This window comes from Theropithecus gelada, chromosome 12 (assembly GCF_003255815.1).
Source record: "Theropithecus gelada isolate Dixy chromosome 12, Tgel_1.0, whole genome shotgun sequence".
Taxonomy (NCBI): domain Eukaryota; kingdom Metazoa; phylum Chordata; class Mammalia; order Primates; family Cercopithecidae; genus Theropithecus; species Theropithecus gelada.
In genome coordinates this window covers 53,572,835-53,600,788 of record NC_037680.1, presented here as the reverse complement: position 1 = coordinate 53,600,788, position 27,954 = coordinate 53,572,835, and the positions used below count along the sequence as shown (strand labels likewise).

General features: G+C 42.2%; 1 protein-coding gene and 1 pseudogene across 3 annotated transcripts; both read right to left on the bottom strand.

Annotated features, from left to right (window-relative positions):
* Window positions 1-34: 34 nt before the first annotated feature.
* On the bottom strand, window positions 35-12,848 carry HNRNPA3 (heterogeneous nuclear ribonucleoprotein A3). 3 transcript variants are annotated; one of them, XM_025405408.1, is made up of 11 exons: window positions 10,697-12,848; window positions 8,201-8,323; window positions 7,965-8,111; window positions 7,673-7,883; window positions 7,262-7,351; window positions 7,083-7,178; window positions 6,914-6,994; window positions 6,022-6,162; window positions 4,768-4,890; window positions 4,613-4,680; window positions 35-4,519 (listed from the first exon to the last, which is right to left on the bottom strand). In XM_025405408.1, the coding sequence occupies exons 1-10, from the start codon at window positions 10,766-10,768 to the stop codon at window positions 4,628-4,630; spliced, it is 1,137 nt and encodes a 378-aa protein (XP_025261193.1). In that variant the 5' UTR covers window positions 10,769-12,848; the 3' UTR covers window positions 35-4,519; window positions 4,613-4,627. The 3 variants fall into 3 exon arrangements, with proteins under 3 accessions (XP_025261193.1, XP_025261194.1, XP_025261195.1); XM_025405409.1 differs by having other exon boundaries at window positions 10,763-12,848; XM_025405410.1 differs by lacking the exon at window positions 6,022-6,162.
* Window positions 12,849-16,746: 3,898 nt separating this feature from the next.
* On the bottom strand, window positions 16,747-27,666 carry LOC112635851 (annotated as a pseudogene).
* Between the last annotated feature and the right edge of the window lie 288 nt (window positions 27,667-27,954).

Sequence of the window (27,954 nt, the reverse complement as noted above, 5' to 3'; positions counted from 1 at the left end):
ACATGAACATTGTGAAGTGACAAAACAACACACACATTTCTAAAAATATTTTAATGAAAAAGTTATCTTTCTGTAAACATTTCATTATACTACAAATGAAACATCTGAATCCATTACAGAACACTTCTGAATTCTTAAAAATCAGAAAACATACTGAAGTTTTAAAGTAATTTTGAATATTTAGATAGGCTAACAATCCTTACATTACCCTTGCACACTGGCATGCTTATTCACTAATTTGTGACATTACTGGAACTCCAAGAGATACTGTCAATTAGGTTTCAACTTTTGACTATTATATACCGGAACTCTTAAAACCAAGCCTATTTCAATTAGTTACTTAACAAATGTACTTCATTATCACATATTCTCCTTTAGGACATGAGTATAAATTCAGCTTTTTAGGAGTGTAATATTAGAAGCAGTAACCTACAAATTGGTTTAACAAAATCAGTTAAATCTGCCCCAACCACTTATATAACAATTTTTTTTTTTTTTTTACTGCTGCTACAACTTATGAGAATACTGTATTTTTCAGAAACGACAATGGAACTATGTTTAAACAAAATAATTTTATTTCATAAAAAGAAATGAACTAGAAAGAACAATGCCCTTAAAAAATAAAATTGTCTGCTTCACTAAAACCATGTTGTGAGGGAAATTCATCAAAGGCTGTTACCTTATTCAACACGTGTAGAAATTGGGTTCTGATTTAGATACAGAGCCAACCAGTCATTTTCTGAGACTAAACACTGGCAAACTGCATCTTCCTGTAGGGAACTGGTAATTTAGAAACTAGTTTGCATTTTCACTATCTGTCTCCAAAGGATTTTTGTTTTTTAAAGTAAACTAACCACCTAAATGGTTAAGCCCTTTTGGGGCAGCAAAAACAGCCCTTATTACCCAACAACCAGTCTGAACAATAATTCAGTATTCTTCAGGAAATGTCTTTTTACAAAGGAGCACTAATTAGGCCCCCACTGCCTAACATGAACCAAAACAAAAAAGGAAGCAAAATGTAACCTATTGGTCCAATGAATTCCCTGAATTTATATGCAAGAGAACGTATGAGGCCACTTGAAGACCAACCTTCATCCATGACATCTGGTAACTTTTCTTGAGATGGGGTCTGTCACCCAGGCTGGAATACAGTGGGGCAGTCAGCTCACAGCAGCCTTAACCACCTGGGATCAAGGCATCCTCCCACCTCAGCCTCCCAAGTAGCTGGGACTACAGATGTGTACCACCAGGCCCAGCTAATTTTTGTATTTTTTGTTGACAGGGTCTCGTTATGTTGCCCAGGCTAGTATCAAACTCCTGGACTCGGGATCCATCTGCCTCGGCCTCCCAAAGTGCTGGGATTACAGGCGTGAGCCATTGTGCCCGGCCCTGGTAACTTTTAATGTTCCTCTGAAGGTGTTTTCCTAGTATGAGGATTGGCAGCTTAGTGTGTTGTGTGTCATGCTTATTACAAAAATGGTTTTCACAAAAGCTGAAGCTACTTTCTCTTACCAAAAATTGAGTTTACCCTGAAGACACTAATAATGAATTGCATACACGAGGGGTCACAACTGACTTGATATTAATACTTATGGCTATTTTGCAGGAGAATTTTTAAAACTAAGGTTTAAAATGTGTTGGACATGGTACCCAGGTAGTTTTCAGTCGAAGAATTTTATCAATGTGCCTACTAGAGAGGGACAAAGTTGTGAAATATGTAATGTAGACTTGCAGGGAAACAAATGGTGTCATCAGGTTTTACTGTCAACTACAAACCTTACCCAGCCAGAAACCTTCGTATTTTAGATGGTAGGAAAGACATTCCTCATTTAGGCAAGTAGGGTTCTCATTCAACCTGCAAATCAAAAAGATTACTCTTACCTTGCTTTACAAAAAATTACTCTTTAATTAGTGAAAAAATTCAAATTCAAGCCTTACCTAATGCTTATTGCCCTTCCTTGCAGGTCTAAATGCTAGACCTAGTGACTGTGGCAACTATCTCTCATTGATGTTCCAAAAGGCGAAGAGCTCCTTCCTGCTAGACTTTCTTCGATATTTCAGTTGTAATAAGCAGATTTAACTAGCTTTTGGAAAGTTGCTCACTATCATCATAGTATCTTATGCCTTCACTTCTCTGTAGTTGAAGCTCTTGCTGCTGCCTTGTCATTCTTTATTTATGCTGACTTGTCCAAACACAAAAGGCTGCTGAAGTCCTGTCTTAGTGAGTTTCCTTTGATCCACACTGTGCTTAAAAAGCACATCTTAGGTCCTTTAAAGCTGGTTAAATCGCTCTCCTCATGGCTTACTTTTCCACACTGTTCACAAGATCTAAGCTAATACAACTTATAAACAGGTCACATACACAGATTTCACCTGCTTATAGGTTGTAAACATCAACTTACTGCAAATGTTTTCACTATAATACTAGTTCCAGAACATAGAAAGTTGGTTAACAGTACAATTAACCTCATGCCATTAAAGGATACTGTCAAGGTTGTGTCAAACAATTTCACAAACATAAAACAGGAAATGTTAATCTCCCCCATTCCTTTAAACTTTATTTATATGAATAAAAGAACTTGAGACAATTTAGCTCAATTTTAATGTTTCCCAAGCATTATTTTGACCAGGTACCCAGGTTTAAGTTATGAACATTGACAGTGTCCATTATATAACCACACTTGAAGTTATTAAGGACTTAACCATTTTCTAATATTAGCCTATTTTCTACACTGCTTTTCACATATATGCCCATTAACAAATGGAATGTCTGTTACATTGTTTTGTGAATGTTTCTGGAAAACTGCAGTATGTGTGAAGACCAATTTCCATGCTGGCATTGCATGCATCCAAATATTAATGCACAGAGGCACAGAATTAGAGCAACAAGAGAGCATATTCAAACACTAGCACGCCCCATTCCCCTTTTTATTGCTTGTTTGCTTAGTACTTCTTAAAACAAAAAGAAAGACTTGAATTCAACGTTCAACTACCAAAGAAAGAGTAACAGCAGGGCACATACTCAGGGCTCAAATGAAATTGTAAGCACTAGCTGGCGCAAAACAGTAGACATTGGCTTATATTACTATATATATATATGACCTTATTATCTAAAAGTCTTCTCAACCAGGGCCTTCCGAACCAATTGGTAACAACATGATTTATGTTGAAATATACACAAGAAATAACAGTGTGTTCTTTGGGCATTTAAGAACTCAAGACTATTCAAATTTGAATTCAGGTCTGTAGGAAGTGAGAAGCCTGTACTAAGCAACTGTGCTACATTTCTGCTGCAGTTAGGTTATTTTGGACAATTATACCTAAACTATCCTTGGTTTCATCCAGCAAAATGTATAGAATACAAACAGGAAAGCATGCCAGCCAGTTAGGGGTTTAATAACGCATCATTTTTATTCTCTTGCTCTGAAAACTTGTATCAAAAAAAAATTAAACTAAGGAAAATAACTCAAGATTTATGGGCCTCTTGTGCTTTAAAAAAAGAAAAATAAAAGGTACCCACTAATTTGCTCAGATATAGCAGGCTTAATGGTTCTATATTTTGAAAAGTTTTTAAGAATAGTTTCTAACATAGGAGAGGGAAAACATCCACTATCCCTTTTCAGAATTTAAATGGAGGGCAGTAAACATTCTTTACACCCAAAACCTATGGCAGCAGTTCAAATTTGACCAAGGTAAATGTATGGAGATGTTCTAAACACAGCTAGGACTCAGCAAGTCTAACACACTAAAATCATATGATTACATTTTAAAAGAAAATGCACAAAAACCAAATAGAAATTTTGAGATTTTTTTCATTTGAAGGTAATCTTAATGCTATTAAATTCACAAATGCTAATTTAAATACCCAATCCTATTTATCTAAAACACACATTGCAAACACACAAATTATCTATTCTCTCCACATGTCAGCGCCCATTCATATCATGGTTTGGAAATGGGGAGACTATAGATTCCCCTTATACTGCAAGTCAGCAGGTGTTTCTTTACAGTTAACTTTAGCAAAATTCATACAAAATAGTAATTAACAATGATCTTCTTTACTTGTTAACTCACAAGGAAACACCTTCAAAACTGCATTTTGTTAAAGTTTCTGTACTAAAATGTAGAAAAACTGAACTACACAAATATTGAAAAGTTAAAAATTCCTTAATTTTTTATTCCTGGTACCACTACCACAATTTACAGGGCAATATACCTGATGTAATGAAAAGAAAAAGAAAAAGACAAAGCTACAACAGATAAAAGACCTCAGGAATGTACATCTAATTGACACTACATTGCATTAATCAATAGCTGCACTTTTTGCAAACTGTGGCTATGACAGTCCTGAACAAGAAGGGTTTCCTGTTTAAGCTGCAGTAACTTTTCTGACTATGGATCATCGTTCCTTCTGTGGCAGATTTTTACAGTTCCTCTAATGCATTTGGGACGACTGTCTCAAAGTAACCTGCAGCTTTCCTGACAACTCCTCGCTCTCTCTCCTGCTAAGAACTGTAGCCTGTTGAATAATACAGGATAAAAAAATTATTACACTCAGTGAACAGTTCCACATATTCTTTTATCATCATAATAAAAATTTAAAGATACCTACCCTTTTCTGCTGTTTTTAGAACCTTCTGCTACCATATCCACCACTTCCACCACCAGATCCATAACCACCTAAAAATAGACATAGTATTTTAAAAGTAGTATACACATTTCTTTAATTAAAAAGGCTCTAAAGAATTGATTTAAGAAAGTACTTACCACCATAGGGACTGCCCGAGCTTCTTCCACCAAAACTGCCCCCTTTCATGGGTCCATAATTTGACTGCTGTTGTCCACTATAATTTCCAAAATCATTATAGTTCCCACCACCACCATAGTTACCTGAAATCAGAAAGGTTTTATGTGTGGTTTATCTACACAAGAATCATTTTCCCCTTTTAATGTATGTAATTATTATCTTTTAAGAATTATGATAGCATGATTATACACATCACTTTGGTAGCACCACTTGGGATAACTGATGTCAGGGTATTAAAACACAATCAACATTTTTTCTATATTAGATGCTATCCTCTAGGCCCATGTTCTCTCTACCATTAACACCATTAAAATTGTCAGTGTTCCATTCCCTATGATTCTGAGGCATTATAACTTGTTAAAACTTCACTCATCTGTCACTGACATGTTAATTAGGTCCAACAAAACAGTCCATTCCTAAGAAAGCTTTTAACAGTATTCTGGATTAATGACCTATACTTGCTTGCTTAAAGTCTGCAACTACCTGTGACATATTAAGACCCAAAGTACTTTGTTAACCTAAGCCCTAGATGGCAATCTGCACACTTCAACATGTCTGCAGTATTCAAACATTTTATTCCAAATTGTCCAGTTTAAATGTACCTAAGAGTTAAGTAACATTTTGGCAATAAATAAACTCCCAATCTTTTACATGTAAAACATGTATTAAATACTGCTAAATGTTCATTTTTAACTACTCAATTAAGAGTTGAGTACATCTGACTGAGCGTGGTGGCTCACGCCTGTAATCCCAGCACTATGGGAGACAGAGGCGGGCAGATCACAAGGTCAGGAGATCGAGACCATCCTGGCTAACATGGTGAAACGCTGTCTCTACTAAAAACACAAAAAAATAACCGGGCGTACTGGCATGCACCTGTACTCCCGGCTACTTGGGGGGCCGAGGCAGGAAAATCGCTTGAACCCGGGAGGCGGAAACTGCAATGAGCTGAGATCACGCCACTACACTCCAGCCTGGGCAACAGAGCGAAACTCCATCTCACCAAAAAAAAAAAGGAGTTGAATACATTTTACTAAATAACCAGCAAAGTCAAGAAAATTTGGTTTGAACTACTCACCATTTTAGTATTTTTTAATATTACAAAACATAAAATTTGATAAAATGCTAACTTTTAACACTTTTCAAATATGTGTCATGCCAACTATTAGCAACACTGAATATTTAACATTTAAATAAAACAAGTGAATGCTTACCGCCAAAATTTCCTCCTTCATTGTAACCATCATATCCTCCACCACCGCCACCATATCCACCACCTTGGTTTCCATATCCTGGTCCACCACCACCATAGCCCCCTCTACTACTATAACCAGGACCACCGCCATAGTTGCCACCTAAAAAAAAAAAACAAAAAACAAGACCACACAAAAACGTTTCAAGTGTATAGTCAAGTTATTCAATTCTGGTGTGTGTAAGAGACTGAGTCTTGCTCTGTTGCCCGGGCTCAAGTACAGTTGTGCAACCACAGCAATGGAGCCTTGAACTCCTGGGCTCAAGTCATTCTCCCACCTCAGCCTGCTGAGTAGCTAGACTATGGGCATGTACCACCACGTTCCCCTATTTTATTTTTCTAGAGACACGGTCTCTCCTTATGTTGCTCAAACTGGTCTCAAAAGCCTCACCTTAAGCAACCCCTCTGCCTCAGCCTCCTGAACAGCTAGGATTACTCAACTATGGTTTTATATTACATTTAAGCCACTGGCAAATAAGCCAGTGAGTTGATTTAACACTCTGAAGCCTGGTGATAGCTAATAATAATAGAATATCAAGTATCTGCGCTAGTAAGAATGAAAGTAAGTGTTTAACCATCTTGTGATAGTTAAAAAAAAAAAATCAGTTTTCCTTTTATAAAATTTCACTAAGAAAAATACAGTCTCAGACTTAATAAAACAATCTGGCTCAACCCCTACTACTTGCTGAAAAAGAGCAGCTGATGTATCTTTAGGGGAAAAAGGGTTCCTGCTCTTCTATGGCATTAGTTTGGAAATACACCTTAACCATTAAGCCATTCAAGCTTTGACTAAAATTAGAAAAGTGTAATAATTTTCAGGAAGTTAAAATATCAATCGAAAATAAGCCACGTACCATCACCTCCAAATCCATTATATCCACCATCACCTCCTCCATAACTACCTCTGCTACCACCACCTCCACCACCATAGCCTCCTGAGGAAAAACAAGAAATCAATTAAAATCATATATTCAACTTACTGAAATGTTAGGTGTGCATGTACTCAGAAGATAAACAGCCTACCTCTTCCACCAAAGTTTCCACCACGGCCAAAATTACCTCCACCACCTCCAAAGTTTCCTCCACGACCCATAAAATTGCCAGATCCACCTCCACGACCTTTAACACAGGCAAGGGAGATTTTTAAGAACCTTACAAACATGACTCACGTCCACTGTGTACATGTGTATGGTCCTACTCACCTCTCTGTGATCCAGCAGACTGCATCTCTTGTTTAGAAAGGGCCTTTTTCACTTCACAATTATGCCCATTAATAGTGTGGTATTTCTGAACTAAATTTTTTTTTAATCAAACAAAACAGAAAGTTATTTTATGTTTGGAAAAGCACATATACGAGATACCCTCTGTCATTATGTAACCCATTAAGACATAATCAGGTAGTTACTCTGGGAATGAAGGAGCATTCTGAGATGTTAATGTTTATTTTTTTGATCTGGATACTGATTACACAGGTATAGACACAATAAAAACTGACTATACACTATAAATGCCATTACACGCAACAGAAAATTACAAGCAATTTAGCAAATTTAGTTCAAGACAGAAAACCCACGTCTACTTTCTCATTCGAGTTACCATAAATTGTTACTTACCAACAATTTTATCAACTGTATCATGATCATCAAAAGTTACAAAAGCAAATCCTCTCTTTTTTCCACTCTGCCTGTCTTCCATAACTTCTATGGTTTCAATTTTGCCATACTTTTCGAAGTAGTCTCTCAAATTATATTCTTCTGTATCTTCTTTAATACCACCAACAAAAATTTTCTTCACTGTTAGATGGGCACCAGGCTTTACAGAATCCTATAAATAAAGTAATATATTAAGTCAAGAAACAAACTTTCACAACAATTTCATATATTACACAATATATTATTAAAATACCTCTCTAGAAACAGCTCTCTTTGGTTCCACTACACGCCCATCAACCTTGTGTGGTCGAGCACACATTGCTGCATCCACCTCTTCAACACAAGAATAAGTCACAAAACCAAAGCCCCTGGAACGTTTTGTTTGGGGGTCTCTCATTACCTACAAAAGAAAAGTTTTATAACGTTGAAAACATCTCCACGGATTCTCTTCAACACTTAGAACCCTTCTATTCCCTTAGTGTAACTTACCACACAATCTGTGAGTGTGCCCCATTTCTCAAAATGTTCTCTTAAACTATCATCTGTAGTTTCAAAGCTCAGACCACCAATAAACAGTTTTCTCAACTGCTCTGGTTCCTTTGGATCATGGCCCTGAGAGAAAGAACCAATACTCTTAAATTATCTTACAGTAGATGGATTAAGATGCACGAAGAGCTTTTAATGTACTGTAAGTAATAAAATCAACATCAAATTCCTGTGACAATTAACACTTTGTCCAGTTAAAACTTTGACCAGACACTGGGCGCGGTGGCTCATGCCTGTAATCCCAACACGTTGGGAGGCCGAGGCAGGTGGATCACCTGAGATCAGGAGTTCAAGACCAGCCTGGCCAACAGGGCGAAACCTCATCTCTACTAAAAACACAAAAACTAGCTGGGTGCGGTGGCAGGCATCAGTAATCCTCAGCTACTCGGGAAGCTGAGGCAGGAGAATCGCTTGAAGCCAGGAGGATGCAGTGAGCCAAGATCGTGTCATTACACTCCAGCCTGGGCGACAGGAGCGATACTCCGTCTCAACAAAAACAAAACAACAAAAAAATAAACAACAAAAACTTTGACCAGAAATACAGACTTCAACTGTTAAAAGGGCTAACTCTGTCAAGGAAACGTATAACCAGCCTTTCAAATGCCAACATCACTTCAACTAAACTGAAATCCAAGACAAATCCAGAATCTAAAAACCCTTCATTTTTTAAAAGCTGCAATTGTCTGAAAACCTTTACTTTAGAAGCTGCTAATGAGAAGTCATTTTCTAAGGCACTAAACTGCTGGAGAAGCAGTGTTGCATCTATCCCACTTCAACTCTTCTCAGTCTACATCCCAACATGCTTTTAATTTTAAACTCCAAACTGTGATGAACAATCTAAAAGTTCTAAATGTCAAACTTACAGAAACTCACTGCTTTCAAGCAAATTAATTTAAAATAGGCATTCCTAAGCCAAACCAGCATCTCCCAAAAAAACTAAGAGGAAAAAAAAAAAGCCGACCAAATAGCTTTCTATAACCCATGTTTGTTATATGCTGCAAAAATCTTCATTTTATGACTCAATTTTAAGAGTCACAACAAACTGCCAAGTTGAACTTACGTTAGGAATGGCATGTATTGTCTGACTATAAGAACGGAGCACAGCAAAACAAAAATTGAGATTTTTAAGAATTAGGATGTCTTGAAATTGTTTTATACTTCAGTCAGACTTCTTAACACATTGCATGAACTGTCATTTAATGCATGCATTAAGGTTTCCTTCACCCGAAGTCCTTAAATAAGGGGGCTCACATTTACATTCTCATGTCAAGTGTCTTCTAGAGGTAGAGATGTTAAGGCATTTAATGTGAAGAGATTGTCACATGCTAGAAAAAATGTTAAGAGCCTAAAGCATTAATTCATGTAGTCTCATCTTTTCAAGTCTTGGATAAATGTATTCGATTGACAATAACGAAATCGACAAAAATATTCAGGATCCACATTAAATGTACTGCAAACAAGTGAAAATTTCAACTTTGGTTGCAGTCCTCTAAATAAAATTCCAGGAAACTACAAGCAGAGCCGACTCAAAGAATGGGAAAACATGAAGATAAAAAACATTTTAAAATTCTTCCTTAACATCTACACTCAAATTCTTCTCCACCCACCCTCCCCAACGGCCGGGGTCGGTAAAAAGCTGGCTGGGTTGTTTTTCACATCTGCACTCAAGTTCTCAAACACTAAGTTCTTCGCCCACATGGCGGTCTGAGAAGTGTAATGTAACTACTTCAGCAAAAACAGGAAGTATTCTAAAGCAGCAAAGTTTTTAACAATCTCGTATTTCCAACAGGATGCTGCGAAGAAAAGAACAGGCCAATTATCGACTTCTCCTCGCGGAGAGAACCGGTAAAATGCCCAGAAAAGCGTCCGCCGAACTTCAGCGAAAGCACTACCTTCTCGTGCTTCGAGGCCATTTGCGGCATTTTCTGCCGGGCCGCCTCCGCCCTCTTCTCTCCAATCCCAGGCTCTCTTTCCCGGCGGCAGAGCGAGGCGGCGGCCATTGCGGGCCAATGCGCCATTTCGTAACGCGGCGGCGAATCAATGTCAATGTGGCCGCCGCCCGCCTGCTCGCTCGCCCGGATGTGCCTGCTCGTCCCTTCCCCTCCCCCACAACCTCTTCCCAACCGCTCCCGCCGGGGCCCGCCATGCCGCCCTCGGCCTCGCTTCGGAGGCCGCGCAACCGGCAGGCCGGCTTCCCTCCGGGGACCTCCCCGACCACGCCGCGCCTCCAAGGGGCCGCCTGTGCAGCCGAAGATGAAGGCGAGGCGGGTGAGGGGCCCCGAGGAGGTCTCCAAGGCCCGCTCCCCTCCCCCTCCCACCGCCCGTCTCAACGCAAGAGCGCGGGACGGCCGCCCCGGTTCACCCGGCCTCCCCGCTCCCACCGAACCAGGCCCCCCACGCCGGCCATTCCCCACCAACCCCCCGCTCTCCCCCTAATACCTCCTCCCCCCGGCGGCGACGGCGACGGCCGGAGTCGGGCTGGGGGCGACCGGGCGGCGGTTTTACCTCCATTTTGAGACCGGACTCGCCTCTTCCAACTCGAGTTCAATATGGGACCGAGAGGAAGAGGCGGGGCCAGTCGTCACGTGACGCGTTTTCCGCGCGCCGCCAGTCTGGTGGGGGAGGAGCGAGCTGGGAAGGGGGCGGAGCCAAGCGGGCGCGAAGAACGACTGGACCAGCGGGTTGGCGGGAGGAGGGCGGAGGCGCGGCGTGCTGCGGGAGCGCGCGCGCCTCGCCGACTTTCAGGGCAGGACCGCCTTGGCGCCGTTCGCGTCCGGACGAGTTCCGGGACGTCAGTTCGGTCTCCGCCAATGGTGAGTGTCCACGTAGAGAAAACGCCTCGTGATCGCGCGTCACCAGACAGAAAGGCCTTTCCCTTTCTTCTCGCGCTTGTGCCTCCTACCCCCGCAGGCCTCTAGTTTTCCTTTTCCGAATTCATTCCATTCCTGTGCCCGAAATAAAACCTACGTTTTTCTTGCTTGTAATTTAAAGGTTGCAGGAAAAACCCCTTAGCCCTTCGGACCACCTGTCCTGTTTCCAAATGCCAGGGACCAGTGTCTGTGACTGCGGCGCCCACCTGAGGGCATGTACTGAAAATCTCTGCGGCTCCGACGTGTAGGAATCACAGGCACCCTGGACAGGCCTCAAAACGCGGCCGACATACAGAATTTTTACCATTAACGACCTGAGGCAGGACTGGTGGAGGTCAGTTCATTAGTTACTGATCTCAAGAAACAAGTCAGGACTATTTTCTAATGTGCTTCTTGCAAGTTAGTGTGGAAAGAGCTGATGCATCTGTTGTAGCTGACGGAATTTAAGGAACTGAATAATTGACAAGATTTTCAGAAAAGCAGGGTCGCCAGATAATGCTACCAGTTTGCGAAAGATTGTTACCGTAATGCTCTAGAGATCTAATCCTTTCTCAGCCTAGTCAGATGATTTTAAATCATTTGACTTTACAGAGCTGTAGTTTCAGTTTTTTACATGAAAATGGGGATGGGATTAGGTCATCTTCTAACACCCAGGCCAGCCATAAATTGATAATCTATGAATCCATATTTAAAGTTACTGATAAAAATAACCACAATTGACGAGCCTCCCTTCCCTGTTAGGAAATGCTTTATATTTTAATTTAGCAACCCATGTGACCAACTCTTTTAGAATTGAACTGGTTCTCCCTAGGAAAGGTTAGAAATCTAATCAGTTACATTAAAAGTTTCTGTTAACAAATGGGGAGTGGTCGACTTCGAGTTTGGAAAAGGGAGCGCAAAGTCTAAGAATTTGTTAATTTATCTAACCGTTGCCCCAGGAGGACCTGCGTTATAGTTTGGAAACATGCACAAAGGGTAGTTTTGTGGGGCAGAAACCAGTTAGCAGTCCTTAATGTAATTTGGATGAAATAACCGTTCAAACCAGACTCCTCCTGTTGCTTTGATTCCTTTTTCGCAAACTTTCACGTATTCTGCGTATCCAGGTGCTCGTGATGGCCAGCAATAGACTTGAGACATTGTAAGAATGTATGGCCTTAGCGTCTAGTTAGTGTTAAGATTTTCTAAGTCTGATTACTGTGAAATAGTCCTGGTAATTTTATCAATTCTGGATACAAAGAAAAATGCAAAGTGAAAGACCTTTGGAAAGTGGTATTCACACCAGAGTACCCTATGAAACACTACATAGGTGATCAAGAAGAGTGATCACCTGGCTGCACTTTAGGGTATGTTTTTCCAGGTTTTTCTAATCAAGTTAATTCTAATCAATAACTTGTTCTAATTAATAACTTTTGTATAAATGTTAATGTTAAATCGCGAAACAATGTGGGATGGGATACTAAGTTCTCTCCAGGAACATGAAATGTCAGTCCATTTATTCACATCTTTTTGTCCTCCCCATTGTATTGGTCCAGATTTGTTGTTCATCCTGACTGTGTGCTGTTTTTAGACGTTATTTTTTATGCTTTTGTCTAAACTTAAGCTCTGGCCGGGCGCCATGGCTCACACCTGTAATCCCAGGATTTTGGTAGACCGAGGCAGGCGGGTCACCTGAGGTGGAGAGTTTGAGATCAGCTTTGCCAACATGGTAAAACACCATCTCTACTTTTAAAAAATACAAAAGTTAGCCGGGCATGGAGGCACACGTCTGTAATCCCAGCTGCTTGGGAGGCTGTGGCACGAGAATCACTTGAACTCAGAAGGCGGAGGTTGCAGTGAGCGGAAATTGCCCCGGTGCACTCCAGCCTGGGTGACAGAGCGAGACTCCGCCCCCTCCCCCACCAAAACAAAGGCCGGGCGCAGTGGTTCAAGCCTGTAATCCCAGTACTTTGGGAGGCCAAGGCGGGCGGATCATCTGAGGTCAGGAGTTCGAGAACAGCCTGGCCAACATTGTGAAACCCCGTCTTAAAATACAGAATTGGTCGGGTGTGGTAGTGGGTGCCTGTAGTCCCAGCTACTCTGGAGGTGGAGGCTGGAGAATTGCTTGAACCCGGGAAGCGGAGGTTGCAGTGAGCTGAGATCACACCATTGCACTCCTGCCTGGGTGACTCCATCTCAAAAAATAAACAAACTTAAGGTCCAGTTGTGTCTCAGGTACAAAAAGCACTTTTCCGAAAGTCCTTGACCCTGTAGGGCACAGACTTGAAACTTGGCAATGGTCTACACTTGCAGCCCTGATTCTTTGAAATGAGAAAGGGAGTGTATAGGATGGGAGGAGGGAGTGAGGGTCCTAGGGTTAGATGGGTGGCAGACAAACTTTATAATCTGTATCAGACCCTCTCCTTTATATCATGACATACAGAAAATGATCATTGTTGTGCAGCGTACTGGGGTAAAATAGAAAATATTTGGAGGCATCTAAATGGTGGTAATGTTTTCTTCTAAGTATCTAATTTTGATAAAATACAAAGTATTAGGAATGATATTAAATATTAAATTTGCAAAAAACTTTCAAATTAAAATTTCCCATGTTTTTTAGTGATCAACTCCTGTGAATATATTTTGATATTAGATTTTATGGTTGAAGTGGCTTTATGCAGTTTCTGATCTAGACTTTTTTTTTTCTTGAGACAGTCTCACTCTGTCACCCGGGCTGGAGTGCAGTGGCATGATCTCAGCTCATTGCAACCTACCACTCCTGAGTTCAAACAATTCTTGTGCCTCAGCCACCCAAGTAACTGAGATTACAGACCCATGCTACCATGCCCAGCTAATTTTGTTACAGAGTCTCGCTCTGTTGCCCAGGCTGGAGTGCAGTGGCACGATCTCTGCTCACTGCAACCTCTGCCTCCTGGGTTCAAGCGATTCTCCTGCCTTAGCCTCTCAAGTAGTTAGGACTACAAGCGTGCACCACCATGCCTGGCTAATTTTTGTATTTTTAGTGGAGTCGGGATTTCACCATGTTGGCTAGGCCAGTCTGGAATTCCTGATTTTAAGTGATCCGCCCGCCTTGGCATCCCAAGGTGCTGGGATTATAGGCGTGAGCCACTGTGCCCAGCTGGAAGAAGGTAACTCATTCTTTTTGTTTGTTTATTTTTTATTTATTTATTTATTTTTGAGACGGAGTCTCGCTCTGTCACCATGCTGGAGTGCAGTGGCGCAATTTCGGCTCACTGCAACCTCTGCCTCACCGGGTTCAAGTGAGTCCCCTACCTCAGCCTCTCAAGTAGCTGGAACTACAGGCACCCGCCACCATGCCTGGCTAATTTTTTGTATTTTTAGTAGAGACGGGGTTTCACCATGTTGGCCAGGATGGTCTCCATCTCTTGACCTCGTGATCCACCCACCTCAGCCTCCCAAAGTGCTGGGATTACAGGCGTGAAGGAAGAAGGTAACTCTTAAAAGGGAGGAATTGTAATAAACTATAAGCTTTGTTATCTGCCGTTATATTCAGAATATACCAAAGCTTTATTTTCTAAAATCTTGATTTTTAAATAAGGAGTTTATGAAGTAAAACACACACAAAAAAATCTTTCTCCACAAAATCCTATTACATAGATTTGACCATGATCAACAACTTATTATATATCCTCTCACATTTTCTTCTTGGCCTAATCAATGCTTATATATATGAAACAAACGTATTTTGTTTTATTTTTGCAAATGTATGTCTAACTATCCAGATTGATTTGAAATTTCCTTTCTTTCCCGCTTAACAAAGTTATTTACCAAACTCTTACTATGTGCCAGGCAATGCTAGGTGCTGGAAATTCATCATAGTCACTCACATTATTGAATACTACTGTATACCTTGTAATGGGCCAAGTACTTTATGTTCCTGGTCTCATTCCCCTAATAAACTTAGGAGGGTAAATTCTCCCTAATCTGGGATGTAGGGAAGTTGAATACATTGACTAAAATTATATAGGTTCTACAACTAAAGTGCTGAATGAGAATGTCATATAATCACTGTATTTACATTTTAATATTCTTGAAGTTAACAACCTTTTCTTTAAAAATGTATTCATACATTTGTGTTGTTCACTATGTTTCTTATGTTTCCAGAGACCACTACAGAGATTGGCTCTGTAGTAGGCAATTCACTTATTTGTGGAGTAAACATTCAACATTAGATGAATGAATGATGGATGACATATTTTGGGTCCCCTTCAATGCCCTGTTGGACCTTGATATGGTTTGGCTCTGTGTTCCCATCCAAATCTCACCTTGAATTGTAATCCCCGTAGTCCCCACATGTCAAGGATGGGACCAGGTTGAGGTAATCGAATCATGGGGGGTAGTTTCCCCCATGCTGTTCTCATGATAATTTGTGAGTCTCAGGAGACCTGATGGTTTTAGAAGCATCTGGCATTTCCCCTGCTTGCACTCATTCTCTCTCCTTCCACCCTATGAAGAGGTGCCTTCTGCCTTGATTGTAAGTTTCCTGAGGCCTCCCCTGCCTTGTGGAACTGTGAGCTAATTAAACCTTTTTCTTTGTAAATTGCCCAGTCTTGGGTATTCATAGCAGCATGAGAACGGACTAATACAGACCTACTGCATGATTTGTGGAGACTTGTGCAAAATGAAAATGCAGGGTGCCATGTTCAAAACTTATTAAGAATTTCAAGACATGACATCAAAGTATTAAGCCAAGCCAGGACCCTTATAAGTACTGGACTCTGTGCAACTGCAAAGGTCATATGCCCGTGAAGTCTGCATAGTGCCCTGTCTAGAGCAGGTACCTGATCTCTTTCCAGAAATTTATTCACTTGCCATCTTGTATTTACTTCCGCTTTCTCATCAGCCACTCATTTCTTAAGTGTTCATAATCTAGTTTCTGCCTCAGGCTGCCACTCATTTCTTAAGTGCTCCTAGTTTCTGCCACAGGCTATAGAAATTGTTTTTCCAAGGTCACAAGCGATTATCTAACTGTCAAATTAATTTCCCTGTTCTTAAATGTTAATCCTCCCTGACCTAGGGATTAACATTACTGCCTGTTCCTCCTTTTTATTCTTTTTCTTTTTTTTTTTTTTTTTTTAGACAGAATCTCGCTCTGCTGCTCAGGCTGAAGTGCAGCAGCATGATCTTGGCTCACTGCAACCTCTACCTACTGGATTTAAGCGATTCTCCTGCGTCGACATCCCAAGTAGCTGGGATTACAGGCATGTACCAGCATACCTGGCTAAGTTTTATTTATTTTTATTTTTCATTTTTTGAGTTGGAGTTTTGCTTTCGTTGCCCAGGCTGGATTGCAGTGGCACGATCTCGGCTCACTACAACCTCCGCCTGCCAGGTTCAAGTGATTCTCCTGCCTCAGCCTCCTGAGTAGCTGGGATTACAGGCGCGTAATCCCACCATGCCCAGCTAATTTTTTGTATTTTTAGTAGAGACAGGGTTTCATCATGTGGGCCAGGTTAGTCTCAAACACCTGACCTCAGGTGATCCACCTGCCTTGGCCTCCCAAAGTGCAGGGATTACAGGTGTGAGCCACCACACCCGGCCCTGTTCCTTCTTTTCGATGTTTTCATTTTTTGTCTTTATTAAGGACATTGATTCTTCCCTTTAGTTCATCATTGCTTCCTTCTGGATCCTTCCCTTTTTCATTTTCTCTCTCCTCTTGTTTCCATAAGGTTTTGTCACACTGAGGTATGGAACTTCCTGAGAAACTTTGTGAAATGCACCCATTGTTCTCCTAGGAGTGACCACTTTCCCTGGGAAAAGTATGAGGTGGTGTAAGTGCGTGAGAACTCTCAGGGAATTTGTACATGCCTAGTGGGAAGCTAAAGAAGAGGTTAGGCCTGATTAGTGTGTTAAGATGACAAGATATATCACTTCCTTCTCCCAACACACACTCACCTCCCCCCCCCAACACACCCCCCACAGTTGAGTGATTTAGAGACTGAGGAGGTAATTTGATACAAGAAGTATCAAGGAGTCATTCACAGGGACTATGTTCTCTTTCAGACAAATCCCAATTTGGAAGTCTGAAAAGGCTGAAATCTTTTTGGTAGGTGCTTTACAAAAGACTTTCACATAAAACTTTGATTAAATAAATTAGTTACACTTTTACTAACTTGTCTTCTGTTATAAGAGTGTTGGCCATGACCTTTACAATGGGTAAGGAAAGGTGTCACACCTCCACTTTTTTCCCCATAAAATTGACCTTTTGAAGAGATCAGGACAAATTAATTTGTAGGATGCTTTACATTTTGGGTTTATTTGATTGTTTTCTCCAGGTGCGATTTAACTTGATTCTCTATCTCCTTCATTTCCTATAAATTGGAAGGTTAAATTCAAACTCTTATTAACTTCAAATTAATCAGGTTGAGCAAGAATATATCAGAGGTAATGATGTGTACTTTAGATTGTTGTGTCACATCAGGCGGCACACAATATCAGATTGTCCCGCTATTTGTGATGTTAAATGTCATCAAAGTGGTAAAGCCCTCCTTTGTAATTAGAAGGTCATCTGTGAGGTGGTACTTTAGTCCCATGCAAATATCGGACCCCAAAACAACCTTTCCCATTATGTGTTAGCATTCTTGATCACCCTTGACTGAATTATTTCATTAGGGATGACAGAATGATGACTTTTCTAATTATATCATTTCTTCTACATTTATTAGCTAGCATTTATAAATACACACACACACGCACACACACAACGTTTCTTCAGCTGGGAATGAACTACAATTCCTCCTTAAAAGATGGGGTAGGTGCTTTAATTACCAATTTTCAGAATAAGAAGTTAGTATAACAGTCACCTTCAAAGGTGGCAAATTATCTTTTTTCTCTCTGAGTATCACTATAGATTCATGGGTTTTTACTTATCACTGTTTTATAATCAATTGCAGTCATTATTCCTTTTGAAATTTAAATTGCCCCAAATTTGGCCTCTGTGTCCTTTTGAATTCTCAGGTGCATTTGAATTTTATTAATCAAAACAAACTCTATATGGTGGAATTTAGGCAACATTTGGAAGAGATTTGGGGAAGAGGAAAGGGAGAGAGTGGCTTCTAAATAGGTAGGGTATCACTGCCAGCAAGATTGTCCTTGGAGTCAGCCAGTGTAAGCACATCTCGACCTGGGAGTCTTTTCTTCCTTCACATTTAAGCCCCAGATTTACAAAAAAGCTGCATCGTTTTCCATAATTAATTGGCAATGGGAGACCAAAATTGCTGTATGAATGTTTGGCTCATTTGTAAATTAAGAACTGCCTGCTTACCTATGTAGGAATGGTGAAGATAACTATAACCCAAATGTAATTCATTAAAGGGAAATACTCATCAGTAGCAATATCGGATATTAAATGAGGAAAATATGTTAGTATGTAGTGACATGAGACTTCTGACTGAGATGTCTGAGAGAAAACAGATCCACGGGACCTTCCACACACACAAACTTAGCTGTTCTGCGCCTTGTTCCTTCGTGTCCTGCTGAGTTCACATTAACAAATGAATCCCAGGCCAGGCACAGTGGCTCATGCTTGTAATTCCAGCACTTTGGGAGGTCGAGGCAGGCAGATCACAAGGTGAGGAGATCGAGACCATCCTGGCTAACACGGTAAAACCCTGTCTGTACTAAAAACTACAAAAAATTAGCCGGGCGCGGTGGCGGTTGCCTGTAGCCCCAGCTACTCAGGAGGCTGAGGCAGGAGAATGGCGTGAACCCGGGAGGTGGAGCTTGCAGTGAGCCGAGATCACACCACTGCACTGCAGCCTGGGCGACAGAGTGAGACTCTGTCTCAAAAAAAAAACACACAAACAAAAACAAATGAAGCCCAGAGCTTTGGGTTATCTTAGCTCTCCCTGGGAGATCTATGTCTTAAGAAAATTTCTTGTGACAATAATACCTTAACCCAAAGCAAACATTTTCAAATGGTGGGAATAAGAGTCAGTGAAGCAAGTCAGTGGAAGAATTTGATTTTAGACAGAAACTCTTTCAACAAGTCACACCATAATAGCTCCTTCCAATTCTGCTATACTGATCTCTGGCCCAGGCTACAATCTTAACAGCTATATGGCTGTAAACAAGGTAGAACGTGGAGATTAAATTACCCGAATGACAGGAAATCTCCTTTCTGGTGGAAGCAAGGACAAATGCTTTCATATTGCTGTGAGTATAGTAATGCTCAAGAGATATTTAATGTGCAAAATTTAAATAACACTCTGGGCTGGGCGCAGTGGCTCATACCTGTAATCGCAGCATTTTGGGAGGCCGAGGTGAGAGGATCACCTGCGGTCAGGAGTTTGAGACCAGCCTGGCCAACAGAGTGAAACCCCATCTCTACTAAAAACACAAAAATTAGCTGGGTGTGATGGCATGCATCTATAGTCCCAGCTACTTGGGAGGCTGAGGCAGGAGAATTGCTTGAACCCGGAAGGCGGAGGTTACAGTGAGCCGAGATTGTGCCACCGCACTCCAGCCTGGGTGACACAGCGAGACTCTATCTCATAATAATAATAATAAAATAACACTCTGTAAAGGCTTAAAGAATGCAAGACATTTAAGGTTGCCTATGTTTTCAGTAACCTCTCAACCCCGTTTCATTCTGTTTACTTAAATTCCCATTTAGATTTTAGAATACTTTTGCTTTATTTGCTGTTTTTAATTTCTTTGTATTTTCCTTTCTTCTGGTTCATCTAGTCCTCTTGCTATTACTGACTTAATTAATTTCTTGGGCTCTGGCATCATTTTTCTTCCCACCAACAACTTTTTAAATATATACTTCAGTTTTTGTAATCAATAAACTTTTGGTTTTCTTTACTAAGTAAATATGAAGGGGACACTGCTAAGCCTGTATCTTATACAAAATTATACACAATCTTAGATGGCAAATAATTTGAAAATTAATCAAGGATCTAGATTTGCCAAGCTTAAGTGTGATTCAGGTATTCCTCCTCCCCTGGATTAATCTAAGCAGAGTCCTTCCCTAGCTGAGATTCTTTTTGTTACTGTTGTTTACCTTAGAGCTCTGCTCAAGTAAACGGTATCTCTCTCTCTCTGTACAAGGAATCTGGGTATGAGCTGCTAAGGAGTTACTTCTGCCCCCACATCATTAAATGGAAAAAAACGTATACCAAGTAAAGTGCTATTTTATTTATTTATTATTTTTTATTTATTTGAGACAGAGTTTCGCTCTTGTCTCTCAGGCTGGAGTGCAGTGGCACCATCTCGGCTCACTGCAACCTCCGCCTCCTGGGTTCAAGTGATTCTCCTGCCTCAGCCTCCCGAGTAGCTACGATTACAGGCGCCTATCACCACGCCCAGCTAATTTTTTGTATTTTTAGTACAGATGGGGTTTCACTGTGTTAGCCAGGATGGTCTCAAACTCCTGACCTCAGGTTATCCGCCCGCCTCAGCCTCCCAAAGTGCTGGGATTACAGGTGTGAGTCACTGCGCCCGACTATTTTTTATTTTTTTGAGATGGGGTCTCACTCTGTCGCCCAGGCTGCAGTGTAGTGGCATGCTCTTGGCTTACTGCAAACTCTGCCTCCCAGGTTCAAGTGCTTCTCGTGCCTCAGCCTCCCAAGTAACTGGGATTACAGGCGCCCACCACTACACCCAGCTAATTTTTGCCTTTTTAGTAGAGAACTGGGTTTCACCATGTTGGCCAGGGTGGTCCCGACCTCCTGGCCTCAAGTGATCCTCCTGCCTTGGCCTCCCAAAGTGCTGAGATTACAGGATTGAGCCACTGCCCCCGGTCTCCAAGTAAAGTGCTTTTATTTGTAATTATTCAGCTAAGCAGACAAATATGCTGGTTACATATTAGACACATTCTGCAGCCTCCAAAAGCTTTCATAAAAATTAGAATAAGAAGTCGGTATAGAAATAGAGATGATTGAAAGGTTTTGGGGTAGGCATCTTTTCCTGTATTCTTTTAACATACTTTTTTTCTAGCTTTTATTTATTTTGTGGTAAAAATATGTAATATTAAGTGTGCCATTTTCAGTATTTTAGAATTACAATTAAGTGTCATTAATTGTAGTCACAATATTGTGTGACTATCACTACTCTCTATTTCTAAAACCTTTCCATCACTACAAACAGAAACTCTGTACCCACTAAGTAATAATTCTCCATTCTTTTTCTCCCAGCCCTAGTAACCTCTATTCTGCTTTCTGTTTCTATAAATTTGTCAGCCGTTTTAAAAAGATGAGCTTTGGCAGCTGTGTGGATGGGAAATGGCCTAAGGCAGGGTCCCCAACCCCTATGCCACAAACCAGTATTGGTCCATGGCATGTTAGGAACCAAGCTGCACAGCAGGAGGTTCATCTGTATTTGACTGAATTATTATTTCTGAGAGCGAGAGTGGAGCTTCATCTATATTTACAGCTGCTCCCCATTGCGTGCATTACCGCTGGAGCTCCGCCTCCTGTCAGATCAGCAGCAGCAGAAGTGGCGGCAGATTCTCACAGGAGCCTGAACCTTACTGTGAACTGCACATGCAAGGGACCTAGGTTGCATGCTCCTTATGAGAATCTAATGCCTGATGATCTGTCACTGTCTCCCATCACTCCCATATGGTATGATCTAGTTGTAGGAAAACAAGCTCAGGGCTCCCACTGATTCTACATTAAGGTGATTTATGTAATTATTTCATTATATAGTACAATATAATAATAGAAATAAGGTGCACAATAAATGTAGTGTGCTTGAATCATCCTGATAACCATCTCCCCAACCACCGTCCCAGTCCATGGAAAGATTGTCTTATGATGAAACCCATCCCTGGTGCCAAAATGATTGGGGACTGTTGGCCTAAGGAATGCAAAGGAATGAAACTTAGCTCTTTTCCTTCAGGTAATTGTAACAACATAATGTTTTGAAAACTATTCTTGTTAGTTTCTTTTTTGCTTTTCTCAGAACCCAATCTTTGCTCTAGTTGGCAGAGATGATGATCAGGCTGGCAGAACTGGGATATGGAAAGGGTACAAAAAGAAAATGCTACATGGTATTCAACTTTTGAAAACAAAATAGTATTATGCATGTCAGTAGCCTTGCAAGCAAGCTGAGTTTTCCTTTTTTTCTTTTCTTTTTTTTTTTCTTTTGAGGTCTCACCATGTTACCCAGGCTGCAGCCTGTGTTGCCCAGGCTGCAGCCCAGTGGCCCAATCATAGCTCACTGCAGCCTTGACCTCCTGTGGTCAAGCTATTCTCCCACCTCAACCTCCTAAGTAACTGGGACTACAGATGCGCACCACCATACCCAGCTAATTTTTAAAAATTATTATTTGCAGATATGAGGTCTCACTATATTGCCCAGGCTGATCTTGGATTCCTGGACTCAAGCAATCCTCTCTCTTCAGCCTCCCAAAGTGCTGGAATTATAGGCATGAGCCACCTCACCGGGCCACAAGCTGAGTTTTTATCTTAAGAGATGGTTTTTCTAAATTCCTTTTCCCCCTTTAATATATCACTTGCTGAATCAGGAGAGACCAACTCAAAGTTTCATGTTATTGAAAGGATATTCTTCTGTTTATGTTAGCAAAGCCACAAGTCTTGCTAATCAATGGTAGAAAGAGGCCTGACATGGTGGCTCACACCTGGAATCTAAGCATAATAATTTATGTAATTATTTCATTATATATTAGGGAGGCCAAGGCAGGAGGATCACTTGAGCCCAGGAATTCGAGATCAGCCTGGGCAACATGATGAAATTCAATCTCTACAAAAACTACAATCACAGCTCACTGCAGCCTTGACCTCCTGGGGTCAAACGATTCTCCCACCATCTGGAACTACAGATGTGGGTGGTGCACGCCTGTAGTCCCAGCTACTCCAGAGGCTGAGGTGGGAGGATCCCTTGAGCCCAGGAGATCAAGGTTGCAGCAAGCCGTTATGGCACCACTGCACCCCAGCCTGGGTGACAAAGCAAGACCCTGCCACACACACACACACACACACACACACTAGAGGGCAAATAGGTTAAGTTTGCCTGCAAGTAACAGAAATAACTGCAGATAATAGTAGCCTCAAGGTAAGAGTTTGTTTCTTTGCCATATTCCGGAATTCATTAAAATAACTGAGGTCGGCTGGGCACGTTAAATTTGCCTGCCAGTAACAAAAATACTACAGGATAATAGTAGCCTCAAGGTACAAGTTTGTTTCTCTGCTATATTCCAGAATTCATTAAAATAACTGAAGTTGACCAGGTGCAGTGGCTCACGCCTGTAATCCTGGCACTTTGGGATGCTGAGGCGGGTGGATAACCTGAGATCAGGAGTTTGAGACTAGCATGGCCAACATGGTGAAACCCTGTCTCTGCTAAAAATACAAAAATTAGCCAGGTGTGGCACATGCGTGTAATCCCAGCTACCAGGGAGGCTGAGGCAGGAGAATTGCTGGAACCCGGGAGGCAGTGGCTGCAATGAGCCGAGATCGTGCCACTGCACTCCAGCCTGGGTGACACAGCGAGACTCCATTTCAAAAATAATAATAATAACAAAATAAAATAACTGAAGTCTACCAGGTTGTCAGACCAAGTCTGTTATGGCATTCCATCGTGTTGGGGACTTAGGTTCCTTCTATCTTGCTATCTGCTGTGCCTCACAGAAGAGATAAAATCTACATTCCAGCCAGCAGGAAGACACACGGAGAAAGGAGAGCATATCACCTTTCCTTAAGCATACTTCCCGTAAATATACAATGTGTGGTAGAGAAGAAGAGATTTCTTCTTTTTTTTGAGACAGGGTCTTGCTGTATCACCCAGGCTGGAGTGCAGTCGTGCAACCTTGGCTCAGTGCAACCTCCGTCTTCTGGGTTCAAGCAATTCTCCTGCCTCAACCTCCCGATTAGCTGGTACTACAGGCAGGCACACCATGCCAGGCTAATTTTTTTTGAATTTTTAGTAGACACGGGGTTTCACCATGTTGACCAGGCTGGTCTTGAACTCCTGACCTAAAGTGATCCTCCTGCCTTGGCTTCCCAAAGTGCTGGAATTACAACTGTAAGCCACCGTGCCGGGCTGGGGAGAAGAGATTTCTTTCCTAACTCATTGCTAGGTTCATGGCTGAGGCTTCTATAATAACAAATAAGAAAAACATACAAATTTATTCAGTAAGACTTTTATGTGACATAGGAGCCTTCCTAAGGAAATGAAGACCAAAGAAACAGGTAAGCTTGTGTGGTTTTTTTTATGCTTAGGTTTGACGAAGAAGTGGACAATTTTAGAGAAGTATGATTGAACAGAGAGGGTAGGATATGATGATGATGACCTTATGGGAATTTGAAAGGCCTGTTTGTTCAGGTTCAGTATGTTCCCTTTCCTTCAGGTATAGGAGGAGTACCTCTCAAATGGGGGTCTTATAACCTGCTTCAGGGGAGACAGGTCAGGGAAAATGAGAGTGACTTCCTGCTTCCGCTGTTTTCTCAAATGTCAGCGTGCCATATTTCAGGGTAGCATATCCTGAACCCCATCAGTATGTTTACATCCCATTGGGTAAAACTTAGTTATATGGCCATAACTAACTGCAAGGCAGCCAGACAGTAGGTGCTCTATCATTATGGAAGAAGGGGCATACAGATACTAAAGAGTAACTAGCACTTTTTCCACAGAAGGGGAGGTGGTTTAAAGAATGAGACTGCAAGATGGCACTATGGAGTGGAGGGCTACAATGGAGGCTTCTGAACAGGTTAAAGGCAATCATCGTGAGGGCAGTGAGTATCAAGAGTAGGTTAGGGGTCGGGCACAGTGGCTCATGCCTATAATCCTAGCACTTTGGGAGACCGAGGCAGGGGGATCATCTGAGGTCAGGAGTTTGAGACCAGCCTGGCCAACATGGTGAAACCCCGTCTCTACTAAAAATACAAAAATTAGCCAGGAGTGGTGGTGCATGCCTATAATCCCAGCTACCCGGGAGGCTGAGGCAGGATAATCGCTGGAACCCGAGAGGCCAAGGCTGCAGTGAGCCGAGATTGTGCCACTGCACTCTAGCCTGGGTAACAGAGTGAGACTCTATCACGAAAAAAAAAAAAAAAAAAAGCAGGTTAGGCTCTGAGTACATCAAGAGGCTGGGAAATGGGTTTTGCTGGCTAAGAAAGTAACAAAGAAAATTTCTCTTTTCTGTAACTGTGGCTAAGACTGGTCCTGTCCTGCCTTTGCCATAAACTATGTGGGAAATGACTTTCCTTCAGAAAATGAGTCCCTAAAGAGAAGGGAGCCTGATGACCATCTCTCTCCATGTTGCCTTGAAGAGCCAGGAAGTAGGAATAAGGGGAGTCAAGCAAGGCCTTAAGCAGGCTCTAATACTCAAGCTGGCCCTGTTGCCTTTGGAAGAACTTGGCTCTGGTGAGTAGTAGCAGGTAGAGGTATATAATCTGGGATATGTGCGGCTCTGATGCCTTCCATTTTAGAAAGGACTCTGCTTCCCTCTGGCCTTTAATTTATGCCACATAGGCACAGGGGCTACATAACATAGTGGTTTACAGCAAGGATTTGGGAACCAGACTGGCCAGATTTGAACTCCAGCACTATTCCTTGATATCTCTGAAACTTGGAACAAGTAACTTAGTTACTATGCATGAAAAGAGATAATAATACTAGTACTTTCCTCATACTACAAGACTGCAAGATGTAATCAAGACCAGAAATATATAAGCACTGTAAAAACAATGTAAAACCAAATGAAAATTTTTCACTTGTATCTTCCAAAAATAAAAAAAAATAGCTATTTGGGATTCTTATCTACTTTGTCCCTATAGTCTTATATATTGTTTCTCTTATGTCAGATTTCTAACTGGTGGTTCTATTTTGTTTTTTTTTACGAAGTTTTAATAAGGTTTTTTTTTTTTTTTGGCAGAGCTAGCTGAGGTTTTATTTTGGACCCCCCCAAAAAAGCAATTGAATTGTTTTGTAGCGGGAGGCATGGAGTAAAGGGGGTGCCCAGGCAGTAAACTCCTCCCGTGGGTGGGCTGAGGGTTAGGGCTGAGCCTCAGGTGGGTCACCTGTTTCCTGTGCTCCCCTGCACAGTGGCCTCCCTCCTGGGCTCTGGGGCAGCTGCAGGTGGGGCAGGCTGGGAGGGACTGCTGCAGCTGTTCAATGGGCAGGACGTCAGAGGACTCGGACACCAGCTTCCCATTGCGGTTCTTTATCTTCTTCACAACCACGGCCCTGGTGGAGCTGGTGCGGCTGAAGGAGCTGGAGCCCACGCCGGAGCCAAAGCTGGAGCCCAGGCCATAGCTGAGGCCGGGGCTTGTGAGGCCCCCATAGGCCAAGCTCAGACCACCTGCATAGCTGCTGATGGTCTTCGTATGGTTACTCATGTTCTGCATCCCAGACTCCAGCCAGCTCTCCTCGCCCTCCAGCAGCTTCCTGTAGGTGGCGATCTCCATGTCTAGGGCCAGCTTGACGTTCATCAGCTCCTGGTACTCATGCAACTGCTGCACATGTCCTGCTTGGCCCGCTGCAGGGCAGCCTACAGCTCGGACAGCTTGGTGTTGGCATCCTTAATGGCCAGCTCCCCACACTGCTCGGCATCTCAGTGGCGGCCTCCAGGGAAGCCCTCTGGCCTTTGAGACCCTCAGTCTCAGCCTGGAGCTGGCTGGTGTTTGGGTTCATCTCAGAAATCTCAGTCTTTGTATGCCGCAGGTCATCCCTGTGCTTCCCAGCCAGCATCTGCAGCTCCTCATACTTGATCTGGTACATGCTCTTGGCCTCAGCCTGGCTGTGGTTGGCAATCTCCTTGTACTGTGCCTTGACCTCAGCGATGATGCTGTCCATGTCCAGGGAGTGGCTGCTGTCCATGGACAGCACCACAGACGTGTCTGAGATCTGGGACTGCAGCTCCTGATCTCTTTATACAGCTGCCTGAGGAAGTTGATTTCGTCAGTCAGCCCTTCCAGGCAAGACTCCAGCTCTACCTTGTTCATGTAAGCTTTATCCACATTCTTCTTGAGAACAAATTCATTCTCCATCTCTGAGTGCTTATTGATCTCATCCTTATACTTAAAGTCCTCCGCCAGGTCTTGCATGTTGCCAAGCTCTGCCTCCAGCTTCAGCTTCTTCTGACCCAGAGTGTCTATGCCGCCTAAGGTTGTTGGTGTAACTCTCAAACATGTTGTCCGTGTTGCTCCGAGCCATCTTCTGTTCCTGCAGGAGGCTCCACTTGGTCTCCGGCATCTTGTTCTGCTGCTCCAGGAACCATACCTTGTCTATGAAGGAGGCGAACTTGTTGTTGAGAGTCTTGATCTGCTCCTTCTCTTGGGTGCACAAGGCCTGGATGTTGGGGTCCACCTCCAGGTTAAGGGAGCTCAGCAGGCTCTGGTTGACTGTGACGGTGGTGATGCCTCCCACGCTGCTGGCCCCACCATAGCCTCTACCCAGGCCACCCCAGAAGCTGCTGTTGCCCACTCAGGAGAAGCTTGAGGAGCTGATGCGGGCACCAGACCCACTAGCGTAGGAATGGCTGCTGAAGGCCCGGGGACCAGAGGTAGACACCTTGTAGGACTTCTGGGTCATCCTGATGGACATGGTGGAGGCAGGAGTAGAAGTAGGCAGACAACCAGGTGGAGATTCCAGAAGAAGTGGAGAAGCTTCTTCTTATTAATAAGGTTCTTATAAGTATTAAATTAATTGCAACACAATACATAGTAAAAAATCAAAGTTAGCCATTATATATTAATATTATATTAGGGCCCATAGAACAAAATAGAGAAAATGGCTGAAAAAATGAAACTATAAGGAGTCTACTTAGGTTCAGAAAATAGATAGATGGTGATGACCTATAATCCTTTTAGAAGTTAATAGATGAATAAATATAGGTGGTTTTCA